Source organism: Thamnophis sirtalis, unplaced genomic scaffold, assembly GCF_051295495.1.
Source record: "Thamnophis sirtalis isolate CommonGarterSnake01/CBP01778 unplaced genomic scaffold, rThaSir2_p1.2 scaffold_3, whole genome shotgun sequence".
NCBI lineage: Eukaryota > Metazoa > Chordata > Lepidosauria > Squamata > Natricidae > Thamnophis > Thamnophis sirtalis.
Window position 1 is genome coordinate 167,918,199 of NW_028261383.1, and position 27,843 is coordinate 167,946,041.

A 27,843-nucleotide genomic window follows, 5' to 3' on the forward strand; every position below is an offset into this window, starting at 1 on the left:
GCTCCAAGCTTTTTGGGCACGCGCAGGAAGCCATGTGTCCCCTTTGCTAATCTTCCCGACTTCGGCGGAGGTGTTTTCGAGCGAAAGCCTTTTGCCGTTGAAAGACTCCCCCGAGGGGCGGAGGGAACCCTGAACAAGTAAGAGGGTCTGGGTTTTTTGGGGGAGAGCAGAAGTGTGTGTGGGGGGGTGGGGGGAAGAACCCTCGTGATGCTGCCCCAGAAGGGCATCGAAAGTGTGATAAGCGGGGTGACATGTCAAAGCAAGTTTACTACGAAAAATTCAGCTTTCGCTAGAGGGGAACGGGTACCTGTGCTGTGCGTAAAGGGGAGGGATGAATGCAATGGAAATACCTCGCTATTTGGAAATTCTAAATTTATCGGATTTGAACATTCTGATTCTACCAAAAAAACCGCCCTACTTGGAACAGCTTATATCCTCCGAGGTTACCTTAACAGTTCCTAGGTCCTTGGTTAGGACTCGAGCTGTTGAGCTACCTACCAGCCCCAAAGGCTGTGAATCTCACCAAAGATTAACAACAACAACAAGAATAAATATTATTAATAATAATTAATAATAACATTCTGATTCTACAAAAAACCGCCCTACTTGGAACAGCTTATATCCTCCGACGTTGCCTTAACAGTTCCTAGGTCCTTGGTTAGGACTGTTGAGCTACCAGCCAGCCCCAAAGGCTGTGAATCTCACCAAAGATCATCATCATCATAAACAACAACAGCAACAACAACATTAATACCGTAATAATTAATAATAATATTCTGATTCTACAAAAAACCGCCCTACTTGGAACAGCTTATATCCTCCGACGTTACCTTAACAGTTCCTAGGTCCTTGGTTAGGACTCGAGCTGTTGAGCTACCAGCCAGCCCCAAAGGCTGTGAATCTCACCAAAGATTAACAACAACAACAACAACAAGAATAATAAAACGGGATCTTAGTCTAAGGACATTCTCAGTCATCCAGGTAGGTCATGGTTATCCCAAAGGTGCTTTTTTCCGAGAGGCTGAAGAAGCTTCTTGGATGAGAAGAGAAACATCTTCAAAGAAAAACCAGAAAGTCCAGTTGCCTCTTGGGGGGGGGGGGGGAAACACCTTTGGGACAAACGGGATCTTTGTAGACATTAGTGGTCAGGATTGATAGTCCAACACATGAATATTATTAGCTGGAAGAATTACCATTTGATCCTCCTTTTATAAGTTGGGTGGAAGATGCCAGAGGTGGGGAGGGGAGGGATTTACTATCTTTGATCATTATGGCTCTTTGAAAATAAGATTTGTGTTTTCTACTTGTGCTCTTTATTCTCGCATTCATATCTTGGTTTTTCTCTCTGAGACCTTAAGGCAACAGATACAGATAATAACGTTCTGTAAGGCAAATTGTGGACTGTGATTAAGTGTTACCAGCTGGCGAGCTTACCAACCAAGTGGGAATTTGAATCAGGAAATTTAAATCCTCCATCCATATCTTAACACTCCCATCAAGGTGCCGCTACAGGTAGTCCTCGACTTATGACCACAGTTGAGCCCAAACTTTCCATTGCTAAGCAAGGCAGTTCTTAAGTGAGTTTTGCCCCATGTTGCGACCTTTCTTGCTACGGATGTTAAGTGAATCACGGCAGTTGTTATTAAGGTGGTTGTTAAATGAATCCGATTTCCCCATTGACTGCTTGTCAGAAGGTTGCAAAAGGAGATCACACGATCCTGGGACACTGCAGCCAGTTGCGAAGCATCCAAAATTTGATCACATGACCATGGGATTCCTGCAGTGGTCATAAGTAAGAAAAACAGTTGTATGTTACTTTTTCTCAGTGATGTAACTTTGAATAGTTATGAAACAAATGGTTATAAGTTGAGGACTACCTGTAGAGTCTTCTCAATTTTTACCATATGTCCCTCAAAGATCATAGAATGTCTTGGTTTTTTCCCCCTGAAGGTTACATGTGCCAGTATGTTCCACCCATTTCCTTCTGGATGTATTTGGTCAGTAGATTGTCAAGCGTGAAACATGGACAGCTACATGCCTCTTTTTGCAACTTGTCGTTAGAGTGATGGAGGGGGATGTGGACTTCCAATGGGTTAATTTGGAGAAACGAAACTCCTGCAGTTCAATGGAAGCTTTTATTTGAATACTCAAGCTGGATGTTGACATAGATTCCATTACTTCATGTGGCAGAGACAATACTGAAGGATTATCACCACTTGAAAACACAGGGTGTGAAAAGATAATCTAGGTTTGTAGCCTTACACCATTTGCTGTGTTTCTCATCACACTAAACAACGATTTATGTAGCATAGTGGCTGAATTCCGTGACCCGACAAAAGCGCGAACGTCATAAGCGTGCCGACAAAACCGCAGCGCTAAAACCGCGATGTCAAAAGCGCGCCGACAACAGCGCGCCGACAGAAGCGCGATTTAAGTTAAGGTTAGGTTTAGGGTTAGGTTTAGGGTTAGGTTTAGGGTTACGTTACAGTGCGCTTCTGTCGGCGCGCTGTTGTCGGCGCGCTTCAGGGCTCATTCGTCGCGCGGTTTTGTCGGCACGGTTTTGTCACTGTGGTTTTGTCAGGCGCGCTTTTTTCGTTTGCGCATTTGTGGTGGAACCGCTGAATTCATGTAATGCATTATGCCAAAATGAAATGTAATTTATTACACTGATATGCTGCCCAATTCTCAGTGATTCTGGGCAGCTTTCAGTTGTTATAATTTAGGATATTGTCAGGAGCAATCTACTCTATTCATTTGATGAGAAAAACGTCATAAACTAACTTTTCTCTTTTTCCCCAGGTCTTGTTAATCAGGAGACAAAAGGTGATTCAAAAACTAATGTTGGGAAGAAAAAGAGATTCCTGCTCCTCTATCTACATTTAGCATCATGACCCGGCACAGTAAATATTTGCTTGAATTGTTCCAATCTAACTGGAATTCTAAATCATGTTTGTTTATCTCTGATTCCCCCCTTTTTTCTCTTTTGCAGAACAGAAAAAATCTAGCAAGAAATCCAAACATAGCAAGGTAAAACAGAATCTTGGGGAAAATAAGAGTTTTTGTGGTAGAGAAGACAGCGGAATTGATGAAAGAGCAGGGCAAGCCTTTGAATTTGATAGTGGGATGATTGCTGGTTATATTAGTGAAGCAGAATTGTTTTAAATGTAAGGCACAGGATTTGGGTGGTGATTCAAAATGTAACCAATGTCTCTCAGTATGCTTCCGTATGGAATTTTGATCATGCAAGTTGCCAATGATACGTTACCTTCCTCCACCCATAAGTGTTTTTCCTATCAGAGTATCAATTCTGCTCCGAATGCAGCTTTCAGATAAGAAAACATAGGATATTCTTTAGCAAAGGGAAAAGGGTCAAAATAGCATCAGCTGGAAAAGCAAGGATCCACTGTTTTCAGATCTGATGAATATAAGTTGTAACTTTATATCTGCAATCAAAACCAGGGCAGTCTTTTCCCTCTCATAGAAAAAGGACGCAAAATCACATAGGAAAAAAGATTCAGGAGTACCTCAACTGTCACGCTTCAAAGAACATGTCAAAAAGGAACTGGCCCTCAAGCAGAAAAGGGTAAGGTTAACCATGTGGGAAAACGGGGGCAAAGGTGGGATTTTTAGATACCTGGATTAATTTCTCTGCTCGGGGCTATGGAGTTTGGGTTGGCACAGGACTGGTACCCGATATTGGATCTATGAGACCTGTGGAACAGGGTTGCTAGCACCCCCTTAAGATCATATTCGTCAGTGGTGGGTTTCAAAAATTGTTCGAACCTACTCTGGGTGTGACCTCCTTTGTGGGAGTGGCTTGCCACCCATGTGACCGGATGGGAGTGGCTTGCCACCCATGTGACCGGATATGAAGATGCCGACGACACTTGTCAGAACCACCTTAAATTACCTCACACACAGCACTGGCCTGCATAAGAATAGGATGTAAACTTGTTTTTCAAAAGGCATCTTTGGTTTGCGTTAAAACAACTTCAACACACGCAATGTTCTGATTGCACCACAAACGCAGTAGTCATCCTTACCTTTCACAGAGGCACTGAGTTTTGTAAATATGAGCATGATAGTGTAGAATAATCCAAGGACCAGTGGTGGGTTTCAAAAAATTTTGGAACCTCTTCTGTAGGTGTGGCCTGTTTTCCGGGTCCACTGGTGGAACCTCTTCTAACCGGTTCGGTAGATTTGACGAACCGGTTCTACCGAATAGGTGCGAAGTGGTAGGTTTCTCTGTGGCTGCTCCGGCCCTCTGGAACGATCTCCCCGTGGAGATTGGGACCCTCACCACCCTTCTAGCTTTCCGCAAAGCCGTCAAGACCTGGCTATTTCGGCAGGCCTGGGGCTGATGAGTTCCCAGCCCCACTTGAATTGCTGTGACTGTTGTGTTGTTTTTAATCTGTTTTGTGTATCTTGTTTCTGTCTTGTTTGTTTTTTTGTATTTCCCTCTTCCCCGCTTGTTTGTTAGCCGCCCTGAGTCCTTCGGGAATAGGGCGGCATACAAGTATAATAAACATCCAAACATCCAACCCACCTCTGATATTCATCTAACTAGGTGAAAGAAATGCAGGAGCGGCAACAAATGGCACGACAGAAGGAAATTGGTCGATTCCGGAGCCTGGAAGGATTGCAGAAAGATGCTTTGCACAGGCAGAAATGCTTTGAGCAGAAGGTAACGAATTTAGGCTGGTAATCTTCCCCATGGCACGTATATCCAATCCAGTTGCAGGAAATGTGGTTTGTCTATGCAGCTTTCATAGAAGTTTTGATTGTCCTCTTCTTCTGGCGGTTCTTATAAGCAGCTCAAATACATTGGTAGAGATATTCTTTATTGGTAGAGATTTCTGTACTTGGTTGGACAAATGCAGGGTGCTGTCTTTGAAGAGCACCCGAAAGCTTCAACTGGTCCAGAATGCGGCTGCGCGGGTTATCATGGGGGCACCTAGGTGCTCCCATGTTACACCCCTTTTAGGCGGCCTGCACTGGTTGCCGGTTGTCTTCCGGGTGCGATTCAAGGTACTAATTATGACCTTTAAAGCGCTCCATGGCTTAGGCCCAGGGTACCTGCGAGACCACCTACTGCCACCGGTAGCCTCCCACCGTCCAGTGAGATCCCACAGAGTTGGCCTCCTCAGGGTACCGTCGGCCAGACAGTGTCGGCTAGCGACCCCCAGGGGGAGAGCCTTCTCCGTGGGAGCGCCTTCCCTCTGGAATGAGCTGCCCCCGGAGCTTCGTATAATCCCCGACCTCCGGTCCTTCTGACGCGCCCTAAAAAGTTGGCTTTTCCAGCAAGCCAGCCTGGCCTGAACAAAACAAAATAACATTGACCACTGTTAATTTTAATTCGATTTTTTTAAAAAAAAAATGTATTGTCAATTTTAATTGGGTTTGGGATATTCCTTTTTTTTTTTAAAACTTTTGTATTATGTGTTTCTTTTAATTGTTGTACGCCGCCATGAGTCCTTGGGAGAAGAGCGGCATATAAATCTAATAAATCTCAAATCTCTTATTTAAGTAGGAAAGTAGCGTATGAAAATAACTATGGGAATCCCAGTTTTAATTCTGGATTGATTTTTAATCATTCATATGGGATTTCTCACAAAGCAGACTATCGCTGGTCTATTTGGTGACACGTCCTAATGAGCTCAATCGGATTCAGTTCTTGGCGTATTATCAAAGGGTCTCAAGTGATTGAATTGGGTTGCAATTTTCTTCTCATTCATTTTTTACAAAAAGCCCAATGCCAATCATTTCTACAAAAAGGCATAAAACAAATCAGTTAGTGAGTTGAAATTTCCCTCTCTATTTAGCTATTCCCCCATCCCCACTCTAAAAAGAACATTTCTCAAGGTATCCGAGGGCTTGCTGTTTTCTAAGTTGCAACAGGCATCATAGGAGGAGAACTGTATTGGGGTAGAGTGGCAAAAAATTACTCTGATAATGTCTTTTCCAACTAACAAACGTTTGATTAAAAGGTATCAGCTTTTGTGAACTTCATCAGATGCATAGAATCACTAGGCATGCCTTTTAATCAAAGTGGTTAGTCTGAAAGAGTGTCACCAGATTTCTAATTTTAAGTTAGAACATGTCTTCATCCCATTTTAAGCCAGAGGGTGGAATTGGTTTAAAAATGACAATGAGTTATTTTAGTAATGATTCTTAGTCTCTCAGCGACACAGAATGCATAACAATACAATATGCTTAACAATTCATAACTACCGTGTTTCCCCGAAAATAAGACAGGGTCTTATTTTGTTTTTACCCACAAAATATGGCTTGGGCCTTATTATCAAGGGAGGGCTTATTGTTTTGGGGTTGCTGGGTGGCTGCTCTCTTGCGAGCGGGATCCCAAAGAGCCAGGCACAGCCTCAGGGTTGAATGGCTGTGTTGCGCTGTTGCAGCAGCACAACACAGCAGCCATGAAGTGACCACGATCACGAGCAGCCACCCGGCAAACCCCCTTTCAAGCCGGGCACAGTGCCATTCACTGACCTAGGGGTATCGCCAAGCTGCCTGAACGCCTGTTCGCTGCCACCCGGCTCTTGCAGCTTGGCATATTTGAAATGGCAGTGAATGGCGCTCTGCATGGCTGGAGAGGGGGGGCTGCGCAAGCAGCTGTTCCGCTCCTGCTCGTGCGCCTCCCAGCCTCACGATGCCCTGGCCCAGCTCTCCCTGCAGAGCCAGAGCACCTCTGTTGCTGCTGCCGCTGCCGCCATCCCAGCATGGCTTTTTCAGCGGCTTCCAAACCGAGTCTTCCGGCAGTGGCCACTCTGGGCGTACACTCTATGGTTGTGGGCCAGCTGCCCAGAGCGTACAACCATAGAGTGTATGCCCAGAGTGGCCACAGACTCGGTTTGGGACCCGCAAAAAAGCCATTCTGGGATGGCGGCAGCGGCGGCAGCAGCAAAGGTGCTCTGGCTCTGCAGGGAGAGCTGGGCCAGGGCATCGTGAAGCAGGAGCAGGACAGCCGCTCATACATCCCCCCTCTCCAGCCGTGCAAAGCGCCATTCACTGGCATTTCGAAGGCGCCAAGCCGCGAGAACCGTTTCAGTTTCAGGACAGATCGTATTTTCAGGGAAACACGGTAATGATATTTTAGAATATAGTGACATTTTAAAATTGCTGGTTGATCTATTTGATTCATGTTCCTTTTGTACTTTTTAATCTACATTTTTCAAAGAATTTAATAAAAAAGATATTTAAAAAGGGAAATGATAATGAATGGCTTGCTTATCTGTAAACTTTGTCTAAGAGAGCAGCCTGGAGTTCCAGATCAATAAAAGTTTTTATTAAAAGCAGAGTATCAAGAAAACAGAAGATGGGAAAGCATGATATTTCAAGGAGAGATTGCAAAATTCACAGAGTGCAAAGCACAGGTATATTTTATGGGGGATGATTAAATTCATAGTTCTGTTTTCTAAACCAATTTAAAATGATGTTCTTGGAGAACAGTGGTGCATTTTAAAAGGCTCTTATGGAAGTTTTTATTCTGTTTATATACAACTTGAGTAAAAATGCCTCTCTCTAGTAGGAAATGAATTTCTTTTACAGCAGCAATCAAATAATAACTATTTTGTAGGCAGCAGTATAAGTAGAAATGCAGCTATGATGTATTATCTCGCATTGTGAAATTAAGGGTACCATAATACCTATTCTATTTTCCAGAAGTTGGATAGTACACAAGTGTGAGTAGATAAATAGGTACCACTTTGGTGCGAAGGTTACAGCATCCCATGTGCCTTGGCACATATCGTATGTTACGGAGTATAAGACACACATTTTTCCCACAAAAAAGAGGGTGAAAATCTGGGTGCATCTTATATACTGAATACATCATTTTTGGCCTCCGAAACTCCGCCTCCTTTGCAAAAATAACCATGCATAGCCTTTAGGAGGCTTCCAGAGTGCTCCTGGGGGCTGGGGAGGGCAAAAATGAGCAGTGGCCTGTTTTTTGCTCGTTTTTGCTCCCCACCCCCAGCAGCCCCCAAGAGCACTCTACAAGCCTCCTAAAGGCTATTTTGACAAAAAATGGGCCCGTTTTCATGAAAAACAGGTTGTTTTGGGGAGATCTGCAGAGCGCAAAAACTTTTTTTTTTTAATTTGCCTCTTCAAAATCTTGGTGCATCTTGTACTCCAGTGCGTCTTATAGTCCGAAAAATATGGTAGTCATGCCAGGCCACATGACCATGGAAACATCTTCAGATAATGCTGGCTCCTTCGGCTAGGAAACAGAGATGAGCATCGCCCCCTAGAGTCAGACACAACTAAACAGTGGAAACTTTTTACCTTTAACCTTTTACCTGCTTTCTAACTATAAGAACCTATTCTGTGCCATCTGTCTTAGTGGAACTTTAATTCTATCCCTTTGGCCGTGTGTATAATCGGTTCCACCACAAAACCGCGGTAGACTAAAGCGCGCTTGACGAAAGCGCGTACCTGACGTCATCACAGCGCGACGAAAACATCACGCTGTGAGCGGTAAAGTTAAAATTAACGTGAAAACCTTACCCTAACCCCCCCAAACCTAACCCTAAACCTAACCCTAAACCTAACCCTAAACCTAACCCTTAACCTAACGCTAAACCTAACGCTAACCCTTAACCTAACCCTAAACCTAACCCTAACGCTTAACGTAACCCTAAACCTAACCCTAACCCTTAACCCTAAACCTAAACCTAACCCTTACCTTTACGTGAATCGGCTTGCTTTAAAAGCGCTTTTTAAAGCGCCCTTTTTTCTCCGCGGTCGTATTTGTCGCGCTGCTGATGATGTCAGGTACGCGCTTTAATCGGGCGCGCTTTAGTGGACCGCGGTTTTGTCGTGCCACGGTATAATCATCTTCTTCCCACAGGAGATGGATCTGAAGCAATTGGCCAAACATTCCCTGCTGGAAAAAGACAGCTCCTGCAAGGCGTATTACAAAGAGTTCAGGAAGGTCAGTGAAGACGGAAGTGACTTGACGGATGTGACTTAGCACCAAGAAAAATAGAGCTGTAGATGGGGAGGCTTCTGTTGGGTTGGGCTGGATCAGTGTTTGGACACCATAGCCTCCAGTTCTTTACTCTCTCCAGGTAATTGAAGCAGCCGATGTGATCCTGGAAGTCCTTGATGCTCGCGATCCTCAAGGTTGCCGATGCCCCCAGGTTGAAGAGGCAGTGGTGCAGGCTGGAACCAACAAGAGATTGGTTTTGGTGTTGAATAAAATAGGTAAGTAGCAATACTAGGTTAGCAATAGCAATAGCAGTTAGACTTATATACCGCTTCATAGGGCTTTCAGCCCTCTCTAAGCGGTTTACAGAGTCAGCATATCGCCCCCAACAATCCGGGTCCTCATTTCACCCACCTCGGAAGGATGGAAGGCTGAGTCAACCTTGAACCGGTGAGATTAGAACCACTGAACTGCAGATAACAGTCAGCTGAAGTGGCCTGCAGTACTGCACCCTAACCACTGCGCCACCTCGGTTCTGGTTCTTTGTGGAAAGGAAGTGAGGCTTTGATGTGACTCAAGAATATGAGATCAGACCTACTAAGGGTTTCTCCTTACACATTCAAATTCTGCACCGAGGGAATCCAGAAAATATACTTGAAATAAAGTGTTGAATTACATTGGCTTATTTTGCAGTTGCTTTGCTTTGATTCAGAATCATTGCAATCGTGACTTAATTCAGGGTTTGGGTGGCTGAGGGTAGAATTAAGGGGAAAAGTCACTCAAGAGTTTTGCAAAATGCTGCATTTGGCCTCAATTAGCTGTAAATAATTTTTTAATATATTTTTTGTTCATTGCTCATTCCTTCACAATGACAGTTGAGGTAGATAGGTGATCAGGTATCGATTTTCTTTCTATGGTTATTGGATAAGTGAGCTGGATATTCTAATCCATATTAGTAGCATTGACTGTTTAAGTAGAAGGTAGTCAAGGTTATTTTGAAATCAGCTTGTGTCTGGGGAATTGGGGATGTTATTCAGGGACGTGCAGTCACTAGAGGCAGGGGAGGCGTGGCCTCACCAGTCATGAGGAAAAGGAAAGAATTTTTTAAAAATAATTAAAGCCAAGGTAGTTGCTACCAGATTCTAAGTCACAGTGACTTGGAACAGTGCTTAGTGTTAACTATAGGAGGAGGCCAGAGAACTAGGGGCCTCCTGTGCATAAGGAATTTTTCGCCTTTTAAGTGATAACCAAGGGTTAACAAGCAAAAAATTCCTTATGCAAATGAGGCACGTATTCTCTCACCTCCTGTAGAGGGCATTTTTAGAGACTTTTTAGAGTTCTCTGGGAGCAACTAGCTCAGTCTGACAGAGCTCTGGCCTTTCATGAGGGGAGGGCAGGACAGGGCAGGGAGAAGCAGAGTTGAAATCGTCTCTGAAACAGCTGGAAAAGGTGCGTGTGTGGGGAGCGGGGAGGAATTCAAAAAGTTTGATCGGAAGGCAGCAGGGGAAGGGGGGCGGGTATGGCAGAGGAACTGCTTTCAAGCCTTTGGAAAATATATCCCATCCAACTTCTGTGTTTGTGTTTGTTTGAGAGTGAGTGAGGAGGGATCCAAGTTCTCTGTGTGCGTGTGTCTGTTTGAGAGAGGGGGGAGAGAGGGAGGAAGGAGGGGGAGGGAGGGAGAAGAAAAAGAATGGGAAAACTTATTTTGCAAGGGGGAAAAATGCTGTTGCTTTAAATCGGAACTGAGCATGCCTGGCTATGGAATTCTGGGAGTTGAAGTCTACAAGTCTAAAAAGCTGCCTCACCAGCCATAAAACTCACCGCACGTCACTGATGTTATTGATTTAGCCTTCTGTCTGGAGACCATAAAAGAGTTATAGTTTTGAAACACACGATTTAAAAAGGTAACTCATGTGCCTTTGGCATACAAAAGAGTAGGTGTTGCCCCAGTGAATTGGCACCAGAATGATTTTTTTTTAAAAGTGACTCCTTCACTTTCTCAATCTATTCCTGATTCAGATCTGGTATCCAAAGAGATCGTTGCAAAATGGCTGAAGTATCTGAGGAATGAATTTCCTACCGTGGCCTTCAAATCCTCCACTCAGCAACAGAGCAAAAACCTGGTAGGTGAGGGATGGCTGCAGGGGTGAAATACAACAGGTTCTGGAGAACCAGTAGTGGAAATTTTGAGTAGTTTGGAGAACCAGCAAATGCCACCTCTGGCTGGCCCCACCCCCCTCTATTCTCTGCCTCCCAAATCCCAGCTGATCAGGAGGGAATGGGGATTTTGCAGTAAACTTCCCCTGGAGTGGGGTGGGAATGGGGATTTTGCAGTATCCTTCCCCCGTCACAACCACAGAACCGGTATTAAAAAGAATTGAATTTCACCATTGGATGGCTGTAATGGGTTAATGGTATTTTACCTCTAAAAGATTATTATTTTTATTGGAGATCACTTTGAGAACAGGGTGGAGATGGGCAACATCCTACAACATCCCTTGGCAGTGTCCATGCACCCCCAAAATTAAATTAAAAACTCCTGACATATAGCAAGAATGTAAAACTCATGAAATACTGCCAAAACCTAGCAAGATTTCAGGTGAGATAGCCCAGATCTTTCATTGTTTAGGAGTCCTGTGAAAATCTGGCAGATAAGAAGTATTTGTTTTATGACATTTTTACTGAACAAATATTCATGTATTTTAATGTTACATTTTCTTTTCTTTTGATAAAGTACTGTATAAGGTGTATTGGTTTGGCCCTTCCTTTGAATGTGATCTATATGTCCCCGTCCCCCTCCGTTTTTAGAGTTTCCTATTGTAGAAGAGGTTAAGGGGCCCACCATATTCCAATAGATTAGATTTGGCTGGGGTGGCAGTCCAATACCTGGTGTTTATACAGTGGGATCTGTTGTGGCCCAGCAGGAGCCGTTGGAGCTGCCACCAGACTCCGACAGCGAGGGGCCCTATGAGTCGGCTCTGGAGGATGTGGAGGACCCTGGACAGGGTTCTGACTCCAAGCAGGGTGCAGAGAGGCTGGTTGGCCACCAGGAGGCGCCTGAGCCTTGGACCAGTGGGGAGGAGACAAGGGAGTGTGATCCGGACGTCAGCAGTGGGGAGGAGCCAAGGGAGTTGTTCCTAGATGGCCGGCACCGGAGAGCTAATAGGCGTAAGGAACAATTACGGAATTACAGGAGGTAATTGCACTCAGCTGGTGGTAATTAGGCTCCTCTCCAGACTATAAAAGGACTGCTTGTGCACACGCCCCTTTTGCAGACGTCAACGCATTAACTAATGTTGGAGAACAGTATTGTGAGCTTGGCAGGCTGGATTGCTGCCAAGGCTTATCTGTGCCAGTTTGCTGCCAAGGACCTGTCTGTCTGTTAATAAATTCCGTAAAGTATCTTTGGCTTGGAGTGCTTCAGTGTGGAACGAGGGGGGTCAGAACAGGATCTAAATGGCAGAAAGAGACTGTCGGGTTCTGGGAGATGGGAAACACAGATTAAGCACAGAAAAAGACTTTGTAATAGTTGGGGACATTTGAAGATTGGGACATCGAAAGCAAGTGCCAGGGGACATTAAGCAATAATTCCTTTCTCCCTTTTAGCAACGGAGCCATGTGCCCGTAGCCCGAGCATCAAGTGACTTGTTAGGCAGTGCAGCCTGTGTTGGGGCGGATTGCCTCATGAAGGTGCTTGCGAATTATTGCCGGAATCAGGATGTCAGGACAACAATCACCGTTGGAGTTGTGGGTATGTAGCGTGCCTCTATTTGAGGGGTGGACAAAGTGAAAAAAAACAGCTTTCCTCAATGTGACACCTTCCGAAATGAGGAAGCTGCAATTCCTGGAATTCCTGCTTAAGATGGGAATTCTATGAATTGTAGTCATAAGATACCTGAAGTGTGTCAAAATGGGGGTAAGTTAGCTTACTGTCTCCCTTGTCTTGTCTGTCTCCAGCTGACCCAATAGGGCAAACTGGGAAATGTTCCATATTTTTGATTTGCGGTAGCTAAATAGAATCCTAGCAGTTATCTTCCCAATGCAGGAGAGTCCTTTGGCCTTGGATGAAAGCCAGTGGCCCTTCTATCATTCTGGGAGTTGAAGTCAGGAGATAGCTGGGTCATAGTTCAAACTGGGAGGAATCCTAACTGGGGAAGTGATGTGGCCCACAAATAGCACCTAGCACTTAGACTTATATACAGCTTCATAGCGCTTTTCAGCCCTCTCTAAGTGGTCAGCGTATTGCCCCCAACCATCTAGGTCCCCATTTTACCAACCTTAGAAGGATAGAAATCTGAGACAACCTTGAGCCAGTCAGGATCGAACTCCCGGAAGTGGGCAGAATTAGCCTGCAGTACTTATAAGAGCCGAGGTGGCGCAGTGGGTAGAGTGCAGTACTGCAAGCCACTTCAGCTGACTGCTATCTGCAGTTCAGCGGTTCAAATCTCACCGGCTCAGGGTTGACTCAGCCTTCCATCCTTCCGAGGTGGGTAAAATGACCCAGATTGTAGGGGCGATATGCTGACTCTGTAAACCGCTTAGAGAGGGCTGAAAGCCCTATGAAGCGGTATATAAGTCTAACTGCTATTGCTATTGCTACTGCATTCTAACCACTGCTCCATCACGGCTCTTATCAAGAGAGGAAAGGAAGAGGCAGGTAAGGGAAGATTTAGATCCCATGGTCCTCAGCTTCCTTAGAACCCTTGCACCAGCCTTCCCCAACTGCAGAGATTGAGGACTTGGAAGTTTACAGACTTGGAAGGGCCCATTTTGGGGGAGTTTCTTTCAGGTAGTTGAGGGAGGTTGATATGAACCTTACCAGCTTTTCTTCTGCCTTTTAGTCCAAAGGAAAATGTTGGTGGGAGTTATTGGTTATGCTGTTTTTTCTTGTGTAAAATGCAAAGAAAAGAGTTTAGTGGAAGATAGCAGTGCCTTGTGTGGGAGAAATCACTAGAATGGAAATGTGCTTGCTGATTGATAGGTTGCCTTCTCTATATCCCTGACTGCAGGCTTCCCAAATGTTGGCAAAAGCAGCTTGATCAACAGCTTGAAGAGGACCCGAGCTTGCAGTACGGGTGCCACTCCTGGCATCACCAAGTATGTGCCCAAGCTGAGGTGCTAATTAGAAGTGAGGCATCAGATCGGAAGTGCTGGGTAGTCAACCTCGTAGTTTCGCTTCTTTTCATTTTAAATCAAGGAATGCTGCAGGAGGTCTGTGGTGCTGCTTATGTAAGAGAGATAAAAATTCACGGATTCCCTTATGCTTTATCTCCCAGTCGTAGCAAAGACAGTTTTTCCCTTGATAACATCGTGCAGAATTGGATGTATGGATTGGATGAGTGAAAGCGCTTAGAATTATTTAGTTGGATTAGCATATAGTTTTAGGCATAGTAGGCCAGAGAAGGTTTGGGATTGTAAAATAAAAACAAAAAGGAATAAAAATTCTGTACAAGGCACAGAATAGTTTGTTCACTACTTTATATCTTGTTCTAATCCATGAGATGATTTAATTCATCACTGGAAGCTTTCAAGAAGAGACTGGACAGCCATCTGTCAGAAATGGGATAGAGTCGCCTGCTTGAGCAGGGGGTTGGACTAGATGACCTACAAGGTCCCTTTCAACTCTATTATTCCATTCTAATTTGTGTTTATTCAGCATCTACCCTTACCAGCTATAAGTTATTCTTCGTGACTCAGGACATGTGAATTGAACCAGTAGTGGTTGAATAAATAGTAAATCATGATAAAGCAATGGCTAAATTTAGCCACTTTCTGCCCATTGGTTTATTTTACCCACTTTGCCTAGTTTTGAAATGACTTAGATTAACTATAGTTACATTCTCCAAAAAAAGAAAAGGGAAAAAAAACACCACAAGTCTCAAAGCACATATGCCTTTGAAATAATGATTCTTGAAAAGACAATTGCTGGCCAGCCTTCTCAAAAACATCTGTTGACTAAACAGGTTTACCATCTTCCCCTCCCTCCCTTTTTCTCCTGACGCTCAGAGGAGATGCAGATTGATAAAGTTATTGAACATAAACATTCCAGTAGGAGAGTGGGATTATATAAGAACTGTTGTGAGAAAGAAATGATCTGCCATCCTAGAAGAAGCCTTAACATTTTAATTTCTGGTCTGGTTGTTTTAGCTTTGGGACAACAAAGGAATATAAAACGAAGTTTTAGAAAATTAACCTTATGGGCAGAAAGGCTGGCATTTGAAGTGATTGCTCTCATTTATTTATCTCCCCCCCCCCCTTTTAGGTCTCTACAAGAAGTGCAGCTGGACAAGCACATAAAACTCCTAGATTGTCCAGGGATTGTCATGGCCTCTCCCACTTCAGATGCTGCCATGATTCTGCGAAACTGCATCAGGATAGAACAACTGGCAGACCCCGTGAGTCCAGTGGAGGCCATCTTGAAACGATGCAACAAGCAGCAGGTATGGGTGGTCTTGAAAGAATGAACCGAGTATGTGGAGGGGAGAATAATCTGGAAAATTATGAAGGTGGGGCTTGAGAATCCCGAGATCTTTTCAGAGACTACGAAAAGGTGTTAGCAAAAATAATGGTTCTCAGATGGAGAACTGTTGTGGCCCAGCAGGAGCCGTTGGAGCTGCCACCAGACTCTGACAGCAAGGGCCCTATGAGTCGGCTCTGGAGGATGTGGAGGACCCTGGACAGGGTTCCGACTTCGAGCAGGGCGCAGAGAGGCTGGTTGGTCACCAGGAGGCACCTGAGCCTTGGACCAGTGGGGAGGAGACAAGGGAGAGTGAGCCGGACGCCAGCAGTGAGTTGTTCCTGGATGCCCGGCACTGAAGGGCTAATAGGCGTCAGGAACAGTTGCGCAGTTACAGGAGGTAATTGCACTCAGCTGGTGGTCATTAGGCTCCTCTCCAGACTATAAAAGGACTACTTGTGCACATGCCTCTCTTGCAGAAGTCAACGCAAGAACTAATGTTGGAGAATATTATTGTGAGCTTGGCAGGCTGGATTGCTGCCCAAGCTTGTCTGTGCCGATTTGCTGCCAAGGACCTGTCTGTCTGTTAATTAAATGCCGTAACTTATCTTTGGCTCGGAGTGTGTTGGTGTGGGACGAGGGGGGTCAGAACAAACTATAAATTTAAAGAATTTTAGTGATGCCAATTTGGATGAAGATTCTTTTCCCCTTGAAATCACATTTTAAAAAGATGAATCTGCTTGCTAAATGACGTGTCTTCAAAAGGACTTTGGCCAAGAATCTTAACTTGGGTTCTTTAAATTGTTGTCCCATGCCTAGATTCACACAACACACTAGACTAGACTAATCCATGGTTGTTTGGTTTGTGGTTCAGTATGTTGGGCAATCTCAAGCAGTGGGGTTAATTCACTAAGCCAACTAGATAGACCTGAATCAACATGTTGGGGGGAACTATTGCTATTGGCGTTACTTTTCCTGCAAAATATGATCCTATTGTATGGAAGGTTGTTTTTTTAAAAAAAAAACGGAGTAGGCATTAAGTGGATCATGTTTAATTGGGCGACACTTTTAAAGAATGTACATATTATTGGCATTTTAATACAAAAGATATGTGGCAGATAACAATTTAGCAGAGGCATGCACTTTTAGGAGGTCATACTGTTCTTATAAGAGCCGAGGTGGCACAGTGGTTAGGGTGCAGTACTGCAGGCCACTTCAGCTGACTGCTATCTGCAGTTCGGCGGTTGAAATCTCACCAGCTCAAGGTTGACTCAGCCTTCCATCCTTCCGATGTGGGTGAAATGAGGACCCGGATTGTTGTTGGGGGCAATATGCTGACTCTGTAAACCGCTTAGAGAGGGCTGAAAGCCCTAGGAAGCGGTATATAAGTCTAACTGCTATTGCTATTGTGGCATGTACACCAGCTAAGTTTTTTTTAACATAGTTTCTTTGATACATACAGGTGAAACTCGAAAAATTAGAATATCGTGCAAAAGTTCATTTATTTCTGTAATGCAACTTAAAAGGTGAAACTAACATATGAGATAGACTCATTACATGCAAAGCAAGATAGTTCAAGCCGTGATTTGTCATAATTGTGATGATTATGGCTTACAGCTCATGAAAACCCCAAATCCACAATCTCAGAAAATTAGAATATTGTGAAAAAGTGCAATATTCTAGGCTCAAAGTGTCCCACTCTAATCAGCTAATTAAGCCATAACACCTGCAAAGGGTTCCTGAGCCTTTAAATGGTCCCTCAGTCTGGTTCAGTAGGAATCACAATCATGGGAAAGACTGCTGACCTGACAGTTGTGCAGAAAACCATCATTGACACCCTCCATAAGGAGGGAAATCTTCGAAAGGCAATTGCAAAAGAAGTTGGATGTTCCCAAAGTGCTGTATCAAAGCACATTAATAGAAAATTATGTGGAAGGGGAAAGTGTGGAAGAAAAAGGTGCACAAGCAGCAGGGATGACCCCAGCCTGGAGAGGATTGTCAGGAAAAGGTCATTCAAAAGTGTTGAGGACTTTCAGAAGGAGTGGACTGAGACTGGAGTCAGTGCATCAAGAGCCACCATACACAGAGAGGAGGAGCAAACGTCGTGATGATACGGACGTGCGGTCTCGATGCTCCGAGACTGCAGCCGATATTTTTGCCGCTGGGTGGTCTAATCGGACCTAAACCGTCCCGAAGAGATGGTGAACAGGAAGAATATGTCTTGCTGACCTCAGGGACATTGCAAAGTTCCTGATTGATGCAAGAGAAGTTCTTCAAGCCGGCGACAAAAAATCCAGCCAAGGCTGACAAAGTTGGGGCGGCTCCAAAACGGAAGGATACGGAAAGTGTTTCCAGCTGGTGAGGAACCTTTACTGTTTTAAAAAGAGACTGCCTATAAAAAACTTAAAATTAATTTAAATTGGAGAACAGAAGAATCAAGCGGCGGAATTAAATTTGGAATGATTTTGGACAGTGGTTATCTTACTTTTTAAATGCTATCTTCATGGATGGAATTTATGCAAGCCTTTTAAAACGAATGGATTAAGTTTTCTTCTTCTATTTTTTCTTTTATTATTCTCTAATATCTATTATTTTATGGTCTAAAATTTTCCTCTTTCATTACTGTGGGTGTTTTTCTAACCCATTTAAAAATTGGACTCTTTTTTCTAATTTGAAATACAAAAAAGATACAAAAGAAATAAGGAAATTTGCAACAATAACACTGCTACTCGGAGGCTGGAAGTTTTGTGTACTGGAGTTTGTGTACTGGAAATGGAAGACTTTTTTTTTCTTCACTGATTGTTTTGGCTTGGCACTACAAGGTCTCACTGCTTGGTTATAGAGAGTGATAAGAAGGGAAGCATACAGATGTTCTTTTGAAGTATATCTTTAACCAGAGAAAAGTGAAAACAAAACGTTTCTGTGAATCTATGTTTAATTAACCTTCCAAGGTAGAGCAGCTGTGTTAAGCTGGAGAGAATGGCACAAGTTCAAAAGCAAACAGAAATCTTAAGCTTGCAAAAGATATTTTCAGAAATACAGAAATAATAAAATACATATGAGAGGATAGAGAAGAAGCTGGAAGACTTAGAACATATAACAGCAAAATATGATGAAGTAGTTGAGGATGTTTATCAAATGCAAAACGTGGTGGTTAAAACTCAAAAAATCGAAGTGGAAAATGATTATAAAGAGATTATATATGATATAATATGGTGATTGGTTTGTCTCTGAAAATGGAAAGAGTGGAATACTGAAAGAGGAATTAAATGGAGAGGAAATTTATCCCAGAGGGCAAGATACAGAAGACGAAAAAAACAAAGAATCTATGGATTTAAAGAGAGAAATTTTATTAGCAATAGCATTGATAACCCTACTGACAATAAAAAAAAGCTGACTAAGGAAACAGAAGAAGGGCATCAAGATTACATGAGAGATCTTATAAGCAAGGAGTTGCTAAGAGGAGTCCATACAAAGTCGATCAAGGAGATGATTAGAGGACTGGCACCACAAATGGCAGAAGATATGAGACTGTTTTGCTATTGAAAAGATACAGGTCGATAGATGGAAGAATATAATTTAAAACTAGTTAAACTTAGTGAAATTTATTGACAATAGATATAGTTTAAATAAATAATTGATAATGTTACTAATATATACAATGTGTAGTGTTATGATTAGTATAATTGGATATGAATATTGAATGGTACCCCTATGACGATGGTGACATGTATAAATATTTGAGTTAAAATGTTTGAGTTAATATGAATTATGTTTGTTGACTGTGGAAGAGAGGCACGAAAGTCTTTTTGTAACCAACTGATACACTTTCTATAGCATGTAAAGAAGGATGTTGTGTTTGTTTTAAATTAAAAATAAAAAAAATGTATTAAAAATAAAGAGCCACCACTCATAGATGGATCCTGGACATGGGCTTCAAATGTCGTATTCGTCTTGTCAGGCCACTCCTGAACAACAAACAACGTCAGAAGCGTCTTACCTGGGCTAAAGAAAAACAGACCTGGTCTGTTGCTCAGTGGTCCAAAATCCTCTTTTCTGATGAGAGCAACTTTTGCATCTCATTTGGAAACCAAGGACCCAGAGTATGGAGGAAGAATGGACAGGCACACACTGCAAGATGCTTGAAGTCCAGTGTGAAGTTTCCACAGTCTGTGTTGATTTGGGGAGCCATGTCATCTGCTGGTGTTGGTCCACTGTGCTTCATTAAGTCCAGGATCAATGCAGCCATCTACCAGGAGATTTTGAAGCACTTCATACTTCCTTCCGCAGATGAGCTTTATGGGGATGCTGACTTCATTTTCCAGCAGGACTTGGCACCTGCCCACACTGCCAAAAGCACCAAAACCTGGTTCAATGACCATGGGATTACTGTGCTTGATTGGCCAGCAAACTCACCTGACCTGAACCCCATAGAGAATCTATGGAGAATTGCCAAGAGAAAGATGAGAGACATGAGACTGAACAATGCAGAAGAGCTGAAGGCCGCTATTGAAGCATCCTGGTCTTCCATAACACCTCAGCAGTGCCACAGGCTGATAGCTTCCATGCCACGCCGCATTGAGGCAGTAATTGCTGCAAAAGGGGCCCAAACCAAGTACTGAGTACATATGCATGCTTATACTTTTCAGAGGTCCGATATTGTTCTATGTACAATCCTTGTTTTATTGATTGCATGTAATATTCTAATTTTCTGAGATTGTGGATTTGAGGTTTTCATGAGCTGTAAGCCATAATCATCACAATTATGATAAATCACAGCTTGAACTATCTTGCTTTGCATGTAATGAGTCTAGCTCATATGTTAGTTTCACCTTTTAAATTGCATTAATGAAATAAATGAACTTTTGCACGATATTCTAATTTTTCGAGTTTCACCTGTATGTAGCTTTACAGGTATTTTGGAGGTTTTTAAATGTATCAATCAGGAAAGCTTTTGCCCACTAAAGTTTGTACTTGAAATGGATTTTATTCAGTTCTACATGTGTAGAACTACATGTGAGAGTTTCACTGCACTCCTGGTACTTCTTCCAAAGTAATTCGATTTCTAGAACTACAGCCTCCATTGATTAGCTCTAGCAAAATGTCAACCGCCCTGATTTTAAAAAAATGATTAGAAAATAATTAAACCCCTTTTTATTTGGGTTGTTTTGGTTCTGGCAGTTTTCAGAAATCACCCGCTGAAAGTTTAACATCTGAAATGCAATTTCTTTCTGCTTTCTGGGCAGAGAGAAGAAGAGGGCATCATCACATTGTTCCTCTGCCCAGTGTAGTCTTTCTCTGATAAGTAACTAAATAGTAAGTCCAGGTGCTAAAAACCTGACCTCTCTCTGCCGATGTAAGTAAATAGAACGGCCGGGTTGGATAAGAAAAGTTTGATTGGCTTCTAGTCCTCATCACTCTCTTCTCCCTAAATTCCCTCTACCTAAAGATTATGCAACATTTCAGCGTGCCAGATTTTCAGAACACCATGGAATTCTTGGCGTATTTGGCCAAGCGACAGGGAAAGCTGAAAAAAGGAGGAATGCCAGACCATGAGAAGGCTGCTAAAACGGTGCTAAATGACTGGACGAGGTGAGTGGAAGATAGGATCTTTTTTTAATAAAAAGAACAAAGTTCTTGAGCTTTTTGCAGGAACTGTCTTTGATGCAAGCCCCTTTCTTCCTTTCTCTTTGTCTTATTCACCCGGCAGATCTAATTCAAGTGGGGATTGAAATCATGAAAAGAAGAAAATAATAGGAACTACTACAAAAGTGTTTGGTGGGGTGGTGGTAGTGGTAGTAGGAAGCTTTTCCTTTTCCCCCTTGTGACCTCTAGACTGGACTACTGCAACGTGCTCTACATGGGGCAGCCCTTGAAGAGCATTCGGCGACTCCAGCTTGTCCAGAATGCAGCCGTGCGAGCGATCGTGGGTGCACCTATCCTCCGCGAGCTGCACTGGCTGCCTATTGGTCTCCGGATACGCTTCAAGGCGCTAGTCGTCACTTATAAAGCCCTTCATGGTATTGGACCTGGGTACTTGACAGACCGCCTGCTGCCAATTACCTCCTCTAGACCGATTAGATCCCACAGATTAGGCCTCCTCCGAATTCCATCCGCCAGCCAGTGTCGACTGGCGACTACCCGGAGGAGAGCCTTCTCTGTGGCTGCTCCGACCCTCTGGAACGAACTCCCCGTGGAGATTCGAACCCTTGCCACCCTCCAGGCCTTCCGCAAAGCCCTTAAAACCTGGCTGTTCCGACAGGCCTGGGGCTAAAGAACTGTTTTAAATTATGTATTGTTGCGTGTCGCTTTAATTTTTGTCTGTATCCCCCTCCCTTGGTTGAGTTGTGAGCCACCCTGAGTCCCCTTTGGGGGAAAAGGGCGGCATATAAATAAAATAAACATAAAACAACATAACATAAACATAAAGCTGGGGTGAACAACATGGCCATCCCTTCCCCGTGATGCTGACATTAATTTATGAAGTAGTCACAACCTTGCACAAGATGATGTAACTTGGGGCGCTCCCTTGTCTGTCTTGGATTTGTGGCCTGAAAAGTTATCACTCCTTGCTATAAAACTTACAATCTGTCACTCTATGAGAGAGATGGGCGGTCTAAATACGATAAGCAAATATTGTACTTTTGTTTTTTTTCTAGTGGAAAAATCAGCTATTTCACACATCCCCCCGAGACACACACTCTTCCTACTCACATCAGTGCTGAGATTGTGACGGAGATGGGCAAAGCTTTCGATTTTGAGGCGCTGGAGCAGGAGAATGAGAAGGCTTTGGCTAGTAAGTGGTTGGGAAAATGGGACCGCTTTCCACAAGATTTTGCCACCGTACGATTCTTGTTTTGCCTCCTATCTATGACCGACAGGAGTTTGACACCCAGACCAACAGCTGTTTTTACACTGCAGTATATGTCATCCCTTCTGCAAGAGACTGACAAAAATGGGAGAACATTCTGTAGCTTCCGCTGGTCCCAGATATGTCTGTTCTGCAATTCAGCATAATTCTCCACATTCTTTCAAGAGCAGAGAGTATCTGTCCAGTTATGTAATAATGCTGTAGCCATATAATTATAAAAAGCTGCAGGGTGTGAAGTATACTTACCGTATATACTCGAGTATAGGCCGACCCGAATATAAGCCGAGGCATCTAATTTTACCACAAAAAACTGGAAAAGTTATTGACTCGAGTATAAGCCTAGGGTGGGAAATGCAGCAGCTACCGGTAAATTTCAAAAATAAAAATAGATACCAATAATGTTTTTGAATATTTATTTCAAAGAAAAACAGTAAACTAGCGGTGTATTCAATGAAATACTTCACTCACCTCATGATGCTGATGTCCCGCTGTGATGATGATGTCCCGTGCAGCCGCGGGAGCGATGTCCCGCCTCCTATGACACACGGCACAGTGATTCCTATCATTGGATCACTGTACCAGAGGAGGTGGGACATCGCTATGTGGCTGCTTGCCATAACAAGGAGGAGGTGGGACATCGTTGCAGAGCGGCAGGAGGGGGAGGAAGGGGAATCGTAAGACAGCCCTGCATTACATTAGAACGTGAGGAGGGGGGATGGTGCGGTGCGCGCTGCGCGGCAAACTAACACAGAGGGAGGGGAAACTCACAGGGGCACTGGGCCATTCACGAGTGTCACCCAGCGGCATGGCCCCGCCCCTTTTTCTCCTCCATTTCGGGCAAATTTTTCACTGACTCGAGTATAAGCCGAGGCGGCTTTTTTCAGCCCAAAAAGTGGGCTGAAAAACTAGGCTTATACTCGAGTATATACAGTACACATCTTACATACCAGGATCTACTTCAAGTAGCTCTTTCTTTCCCATCATTTCTCCTTCCCTTTTGTAAAAGCTGTTGTGCCTTTCTCAGTTCTCCTCCTCCTCCTCCTTTTTTTCTTTGATCTGTTAGAATAGGTATAACTGAACATAGAGTCTTCCACAAAATCCAACAGGATATAGTTTTCATTTCTCTTCCCCTTGTCCTACATCTGTGGTCCCACGATAAGTTAAGGGTAACTTAACTAGTTTGTTGAATAAATGATACTAGGCTGGAATGTTAGTTGGTCTGTAAACTATGTTAACTCTGATTTACGACTCAGGATGGATTTGTTCATCCAGCTGGCCTAGCATGTGTAGTGTGAAGCAGCAGATTGAATACTGCTCCTTGTTTTAAGCCTCTTTCCATTCAAGGGTGACTATAATTTAAGAACCCTGGTTTGTTTGTTTGTTTTTGGATAGATTTAATCTCTGGTCCTGTGGGAATCTCCTTGGAGGGTTCGGGCCTAACTAGTGGGGCAGAAATTGAAATGGCTGAGGAAGAAGGGCTGCATATTACAGAAGAAGAGGGGACTAAGATGGAAGAAGATAAGGATGATGAGGTATGTGCTCCAGCCTTGGTTGTTCATAGGCTATCATTTTGGCAAGCATCCAGGCTTCTGCAGTTCTAAATAACAGGCACTGAATGTAGAACCATCTAAGGCAGTGTTTCTCAACCTTGGCAACTTGAAGATGTCTGGACTTCAAGTCCCAGAATTCTGGGACTTGAAGTCCAGACATCTTCAAGTTGTCAAGGTTGAGAAACACTGATCTAAGGGGAGAAGTTACCTTAATGTATATTAGTTCTATGTATGTATGTATCTATGTATTTATTCAGCATCAAATTTCAAGGCTGCCTGATTTCTTCATGACTCTGGGTAGGTGATAGATAAAAGAAAAACCATAAATATAAAAAGAGACCATGGCTGATCAGAAGAACATCCGACCTAACTAAAATAAGACTGAACTGAAGGGGTCTTCACAACCATCTTTTCCCAGGAGCTAGGATGACAACCAGATTTCAGAGGACAAAAACCTTCTTTCCATAGATGCTGTTTGAATCATCATAACAAAAAGCCTGTAAAATAATACTAAAGGATTTTTTCCCCCTAGACATTCTTTCCAAAGAGTTCTAGTTACCTTCTAGACTCATTTTATAATTCACGCTAACTGGAGATTAGAAGTCTCAGCGATAGCACTTTCCTGAGAAATTTATAATATTTCTACTGATAGCAATAGCAATAGCAGTTAGACTTATATACCGCTTCATAGGGCTTTCAGCCCTCTCTAAGCGGTTTACAGAGTCAGCATATCGCCCCCACAGTCTGGGTCCTCATTTCACCCACCTCGGAAGGATGGAAGGCTGAGTCAACCTTGAGCCGGTGAGATTTGAACCGCTGAACTGCTGAACTAGCAGTCAGCTGAAGTGGCCTGCAGTACTGCACCCTAACCACTGCGCCACCTCGGCTCTTAAGGGGGTGGGGTGGGGAGAGTTGAGGATTTATAAAATGGAGCTAAAAGACTATCAGGATTTGAAACAGGAGAAAAGGGACTGGATATTCTGCAGGAAACATTTTTCAAGATATTCTCGTCCAATTTTTTTCTCAGGTTTGGTAAATTAATCCCAAAATTGTAAAATTCGGTAGCCAGATCAACAGGTCTGGAAGTTTACCTCACTGGGATGTCAGTTGTGTAGAAAACACTCAAGCTTTGCTGTGTTTTGGTGAGCGATATGGGCAAATTGAAAGTGTAAGAGTGAGTCTCAATCCTCACATAAATTGAGACGAGCACTGATGGTTAACAGAATAGAGAATAAGGAGATACAGCAGGGCAAACCATCAGAGCTAAAATTCTTGAGTTCTGAAGAATAAGTTAAGTATTCAACTTGTCATAAAATAATTTGACAATAAATATATAAATTATCTTGGGCTGCTGTCTTTGAACAAATGACTCGAATTATTAAGACAACAGTAGAATGTTATAAACAAATATAAGGCATAAAGCAAATAGCACTAGAAACAATTCAACCCAAACAGCTTCACAAATTCTCCCTTTTTGCCTGGGGCAAAAAACCCCAATAGATCTTCAATGCTTTGCGAAAGCAAGAATTTTGTTTAGATGTGCTGTATTAGTACATTTGATACCATTGAATACTTTCCTTTTTTTTCTATGCTGGTCACTGACAAAAGTTAGTACAGATTTACCACTCTTTCACTATCAAGAGGGCAGCTACATAAATAAATGCATTTTGAGTGTCCATTCAAATCAACGAGGCCTTCTTCTTCTTCCTTCTAGCTTGGCCCAATGACTATAGAGCTGAAGTCCAGGAATAAGACTCTAATAGAAGCAGCCAAAGCAGTGCCCAGAGCACCTAATTTAGGGGAGATCTCAGCCTTGGACCCTCTGTACCAAGGGCAAGGCCTCCGGGCGGCAAGCAAGAAACGCAGAAAGCGTCAGAAGCGAGCAGGTGGGGAAGCTGATTTTTTACTTAACCCCCATTGGGATTTCATGCGAGGGGGGTGGGTGTCATTTCTTGGCATCAGCTTGCCAGACTGATGATACTGTGCTCCTCTTGGGGTTGTGTAACTTAATGACCGTACTTGGGTGGGTTGGATGTGAGGGGGATCTGGCTGCGACATCTGTCACCCCATTGATCGCCAGGGTTGATTCGGCTGATCTGGCTGGCTAGGCGCGCGTGCCCTTCCTCCCTCACCGCTCCATGTGCGTCCCTCCCGAAGCTGCACGCTCGGTGGAAGAGGATGACCATCCCAGATAGGAGTGTACCAATCTTCGGTCAAGGGTATATGATAGCTGCGCTCCCCTGCTAGAACCTCCAAACCGTACTTGTATTTGTATTTGGTTTATTTGTATGCCGCCCTTCTCCAGGAGGGACTCAGGGCGGCGAACAACTTAGGGGGGAAAGGGAACATAAACAACAGTACACATAATTAAAATACACGAAAATCACACAGCCATACCAGTCGAGAGGGGAGGGGAACTCATCAACCCCAGGCCTGCCGGCACAGCTAGGTTTTGACGGCTTTCCGGAAGGCCTGGAGAGAGGTGAGGGTCCGGATCTCTGCGGGGAGTTCATTCCAAAGGGCCGGAGCTGCCACAGAGAAGGCCCTCCCCCGGGTAGTAGCCAGATGGCATTGGCTGGTGGACGGAACCCGGAGGAGGCCGACCCTGTGAGATCTGACGGGTCTTCGGGAGGTAATTGGCAGCAGGCGGTCTCTCAAGTACCCAGGTCCAATACCATGAAGGGCTTTATAAGTTACGACTAGCACTTTGAAGCGTATCCGGAGACCGATCGGTAACCAGTGCAGCTCGCGGAGGATAGGTGTAATGTGGGTGTACCGAGGGTGTAGAGGGAGGAGAAAATGGAGGAGGAGCTGCTACCAAGGCAGCAGTCAGATAAATGGGGGCCTGAGTCCAGGCCAAAAAAGTAACGTGAGTAGGTGTCTGAGACAGGCCCCTCCGTAATTTAAACAAAAATAAAGGGAGGGAGAAGGAAATTTACTCAGACTTGCAAGATTTTGTTACATTAAAAGTAGTATTAATGTATACGGCATTGGTTCCTTATTCTGGTCTACCTTGAAGGGCTGACAATGGATCATAATTTCCCCAATGTCGCTTTTTCTCCTCACAGAGAACATAAGGAAATCATGTTGAGGGAAACATCTTGGTTCGTTCATTTCTTTCCCTTTAAAAGGAAAGGTTCATAAACATTGTCATTTGTAATTACTAATTGTTGTGTTTCCTGCCCTCATTTTTATGGAAGTAAATAATCATAAGGGAGTTTGTCCTAATAATAAAATACTGAAATAAAAGCATGTTGGCCCAACTGTTTTAAGAAGCAGAGAGGTCTGCTTAATTCAAGAGTGATTTCTCCCCGCATATACTTAACTATAGTGGGTTTTTTGTGTTCTTGTAAAAGGCATATTTTACTTGCATATTTTAAAAACTGGATTTTTGCAAAAACAGTTTAGATTCTAATCCCATTTTGCCCATTTTTCCATAGACAAAATTGCAACCAAACTATCTGCAAGCTTGACAGCAGCCATGAATTTCAGCTTGAAGGATGACTGAGGGAAATTGGAGGCTGGGCTGCTATTGATCTACCTCAGGAAGGCTGTTCCAGCATGGCACCCATAGGAGAAAGGATGCAAAGCAGTTCCCATCACACCCACGGATCATTGTGGAACAGACCTCTGCAGGCCTATGAAAAACTAATGAGCTGTTTTGACAAGAAAGTTTATTGAAGAGGTTAAAATTAGACTGTTAAAATAAGAGTGCAATTACATTAACATTGTCTCAGATTTGGCCCTTAATATCACAGCAGACTGACAAAAAAGAAAGTCTCGTTCCAACTCGGTCTCAAGCGTCTCCAGTGCCAAATTTGAATGAACAGAGGTAAAAGCAGATGTAGAGTTCGGCTCTTCAAAAAGAGGACAGGAATGCCGAACAGGAATGCCGTTCTTGAGAACAGTGACTCAGGGGGACACTTCAGCTCTAGTCAGAGTTGCAAAAAGGTGGTGGTTACTGGGCCAAATCATGTATGGAGAGAAATTCTAGACTTAATTAAAATTAATTTAAAAAATTCTT

At 43.5% G+C, this 27,843-nt stretch overlaps 1 protein-coding gene across 2 annotated transcripts; it reads left to right on the forward strand.

Moving 5' to 3' along the window:
• GNL3L (G protein nucleolar 3 like) lies at positions 1–27,843 on the forward strand. 2 transcript variants are annotated; one of them, XM_087710814.1, is made up of 16 exons: positions 1–137; positions 2,800–2,900; positions 2,990–3,027; positions 3,482–3,583; positions 4,568–4,684; positions 8,864–8,947; positions 9,084–9,219; positions 10,961–11,064; positions 12,548–12,692; positions 13,951–14,038; positions 15,204–15,381; positions 20,848–20,990; positions 22,058–22,194; positions 23,662–23,801; positions 25,534–25,705; positions 27,260–27,843. In XM_087710814.1, exons 2-16 carry the CDS (start codon positions 2,888–2,890, stop codon positions 27,325–27,327), a joined length of 1,665 nt encoding a protein of 554 aa, XP_087566940.1. In that variant the 5' UTR covers positions 1–137; positions 2,800–2,887; the 3' UTR covers positions 27,328–27,843. The 2 variants fall into 2 exon arrangements, with proteins under 2 accessions (XP_087566940.1, XP_087566941.1); XM_087710815.1 differs by having other exon boundaries at positions 7–137; positions 2,800–2,823.

Excerpts from the sequence above, each read along its gene's own strand:
- GNL3L (XM_087710814.1), top strand. Across the intron at positions 8,948-9,083 it reads ATTACAAAGAGTTCAGGAAG|GTAATTGAAGCAGCCGATGT; the intron begins GTCAGTGAAGAC and ends TACTCTCTCCAG. Across the intron at positions 22,195-23,661 it reads GAATGAGAAGGCTTTGGCTA|ATTTAATCTCTGGTCCTGTG; the intron begins GTAAGTGGTTGG and ends GTTTTTGGATAG.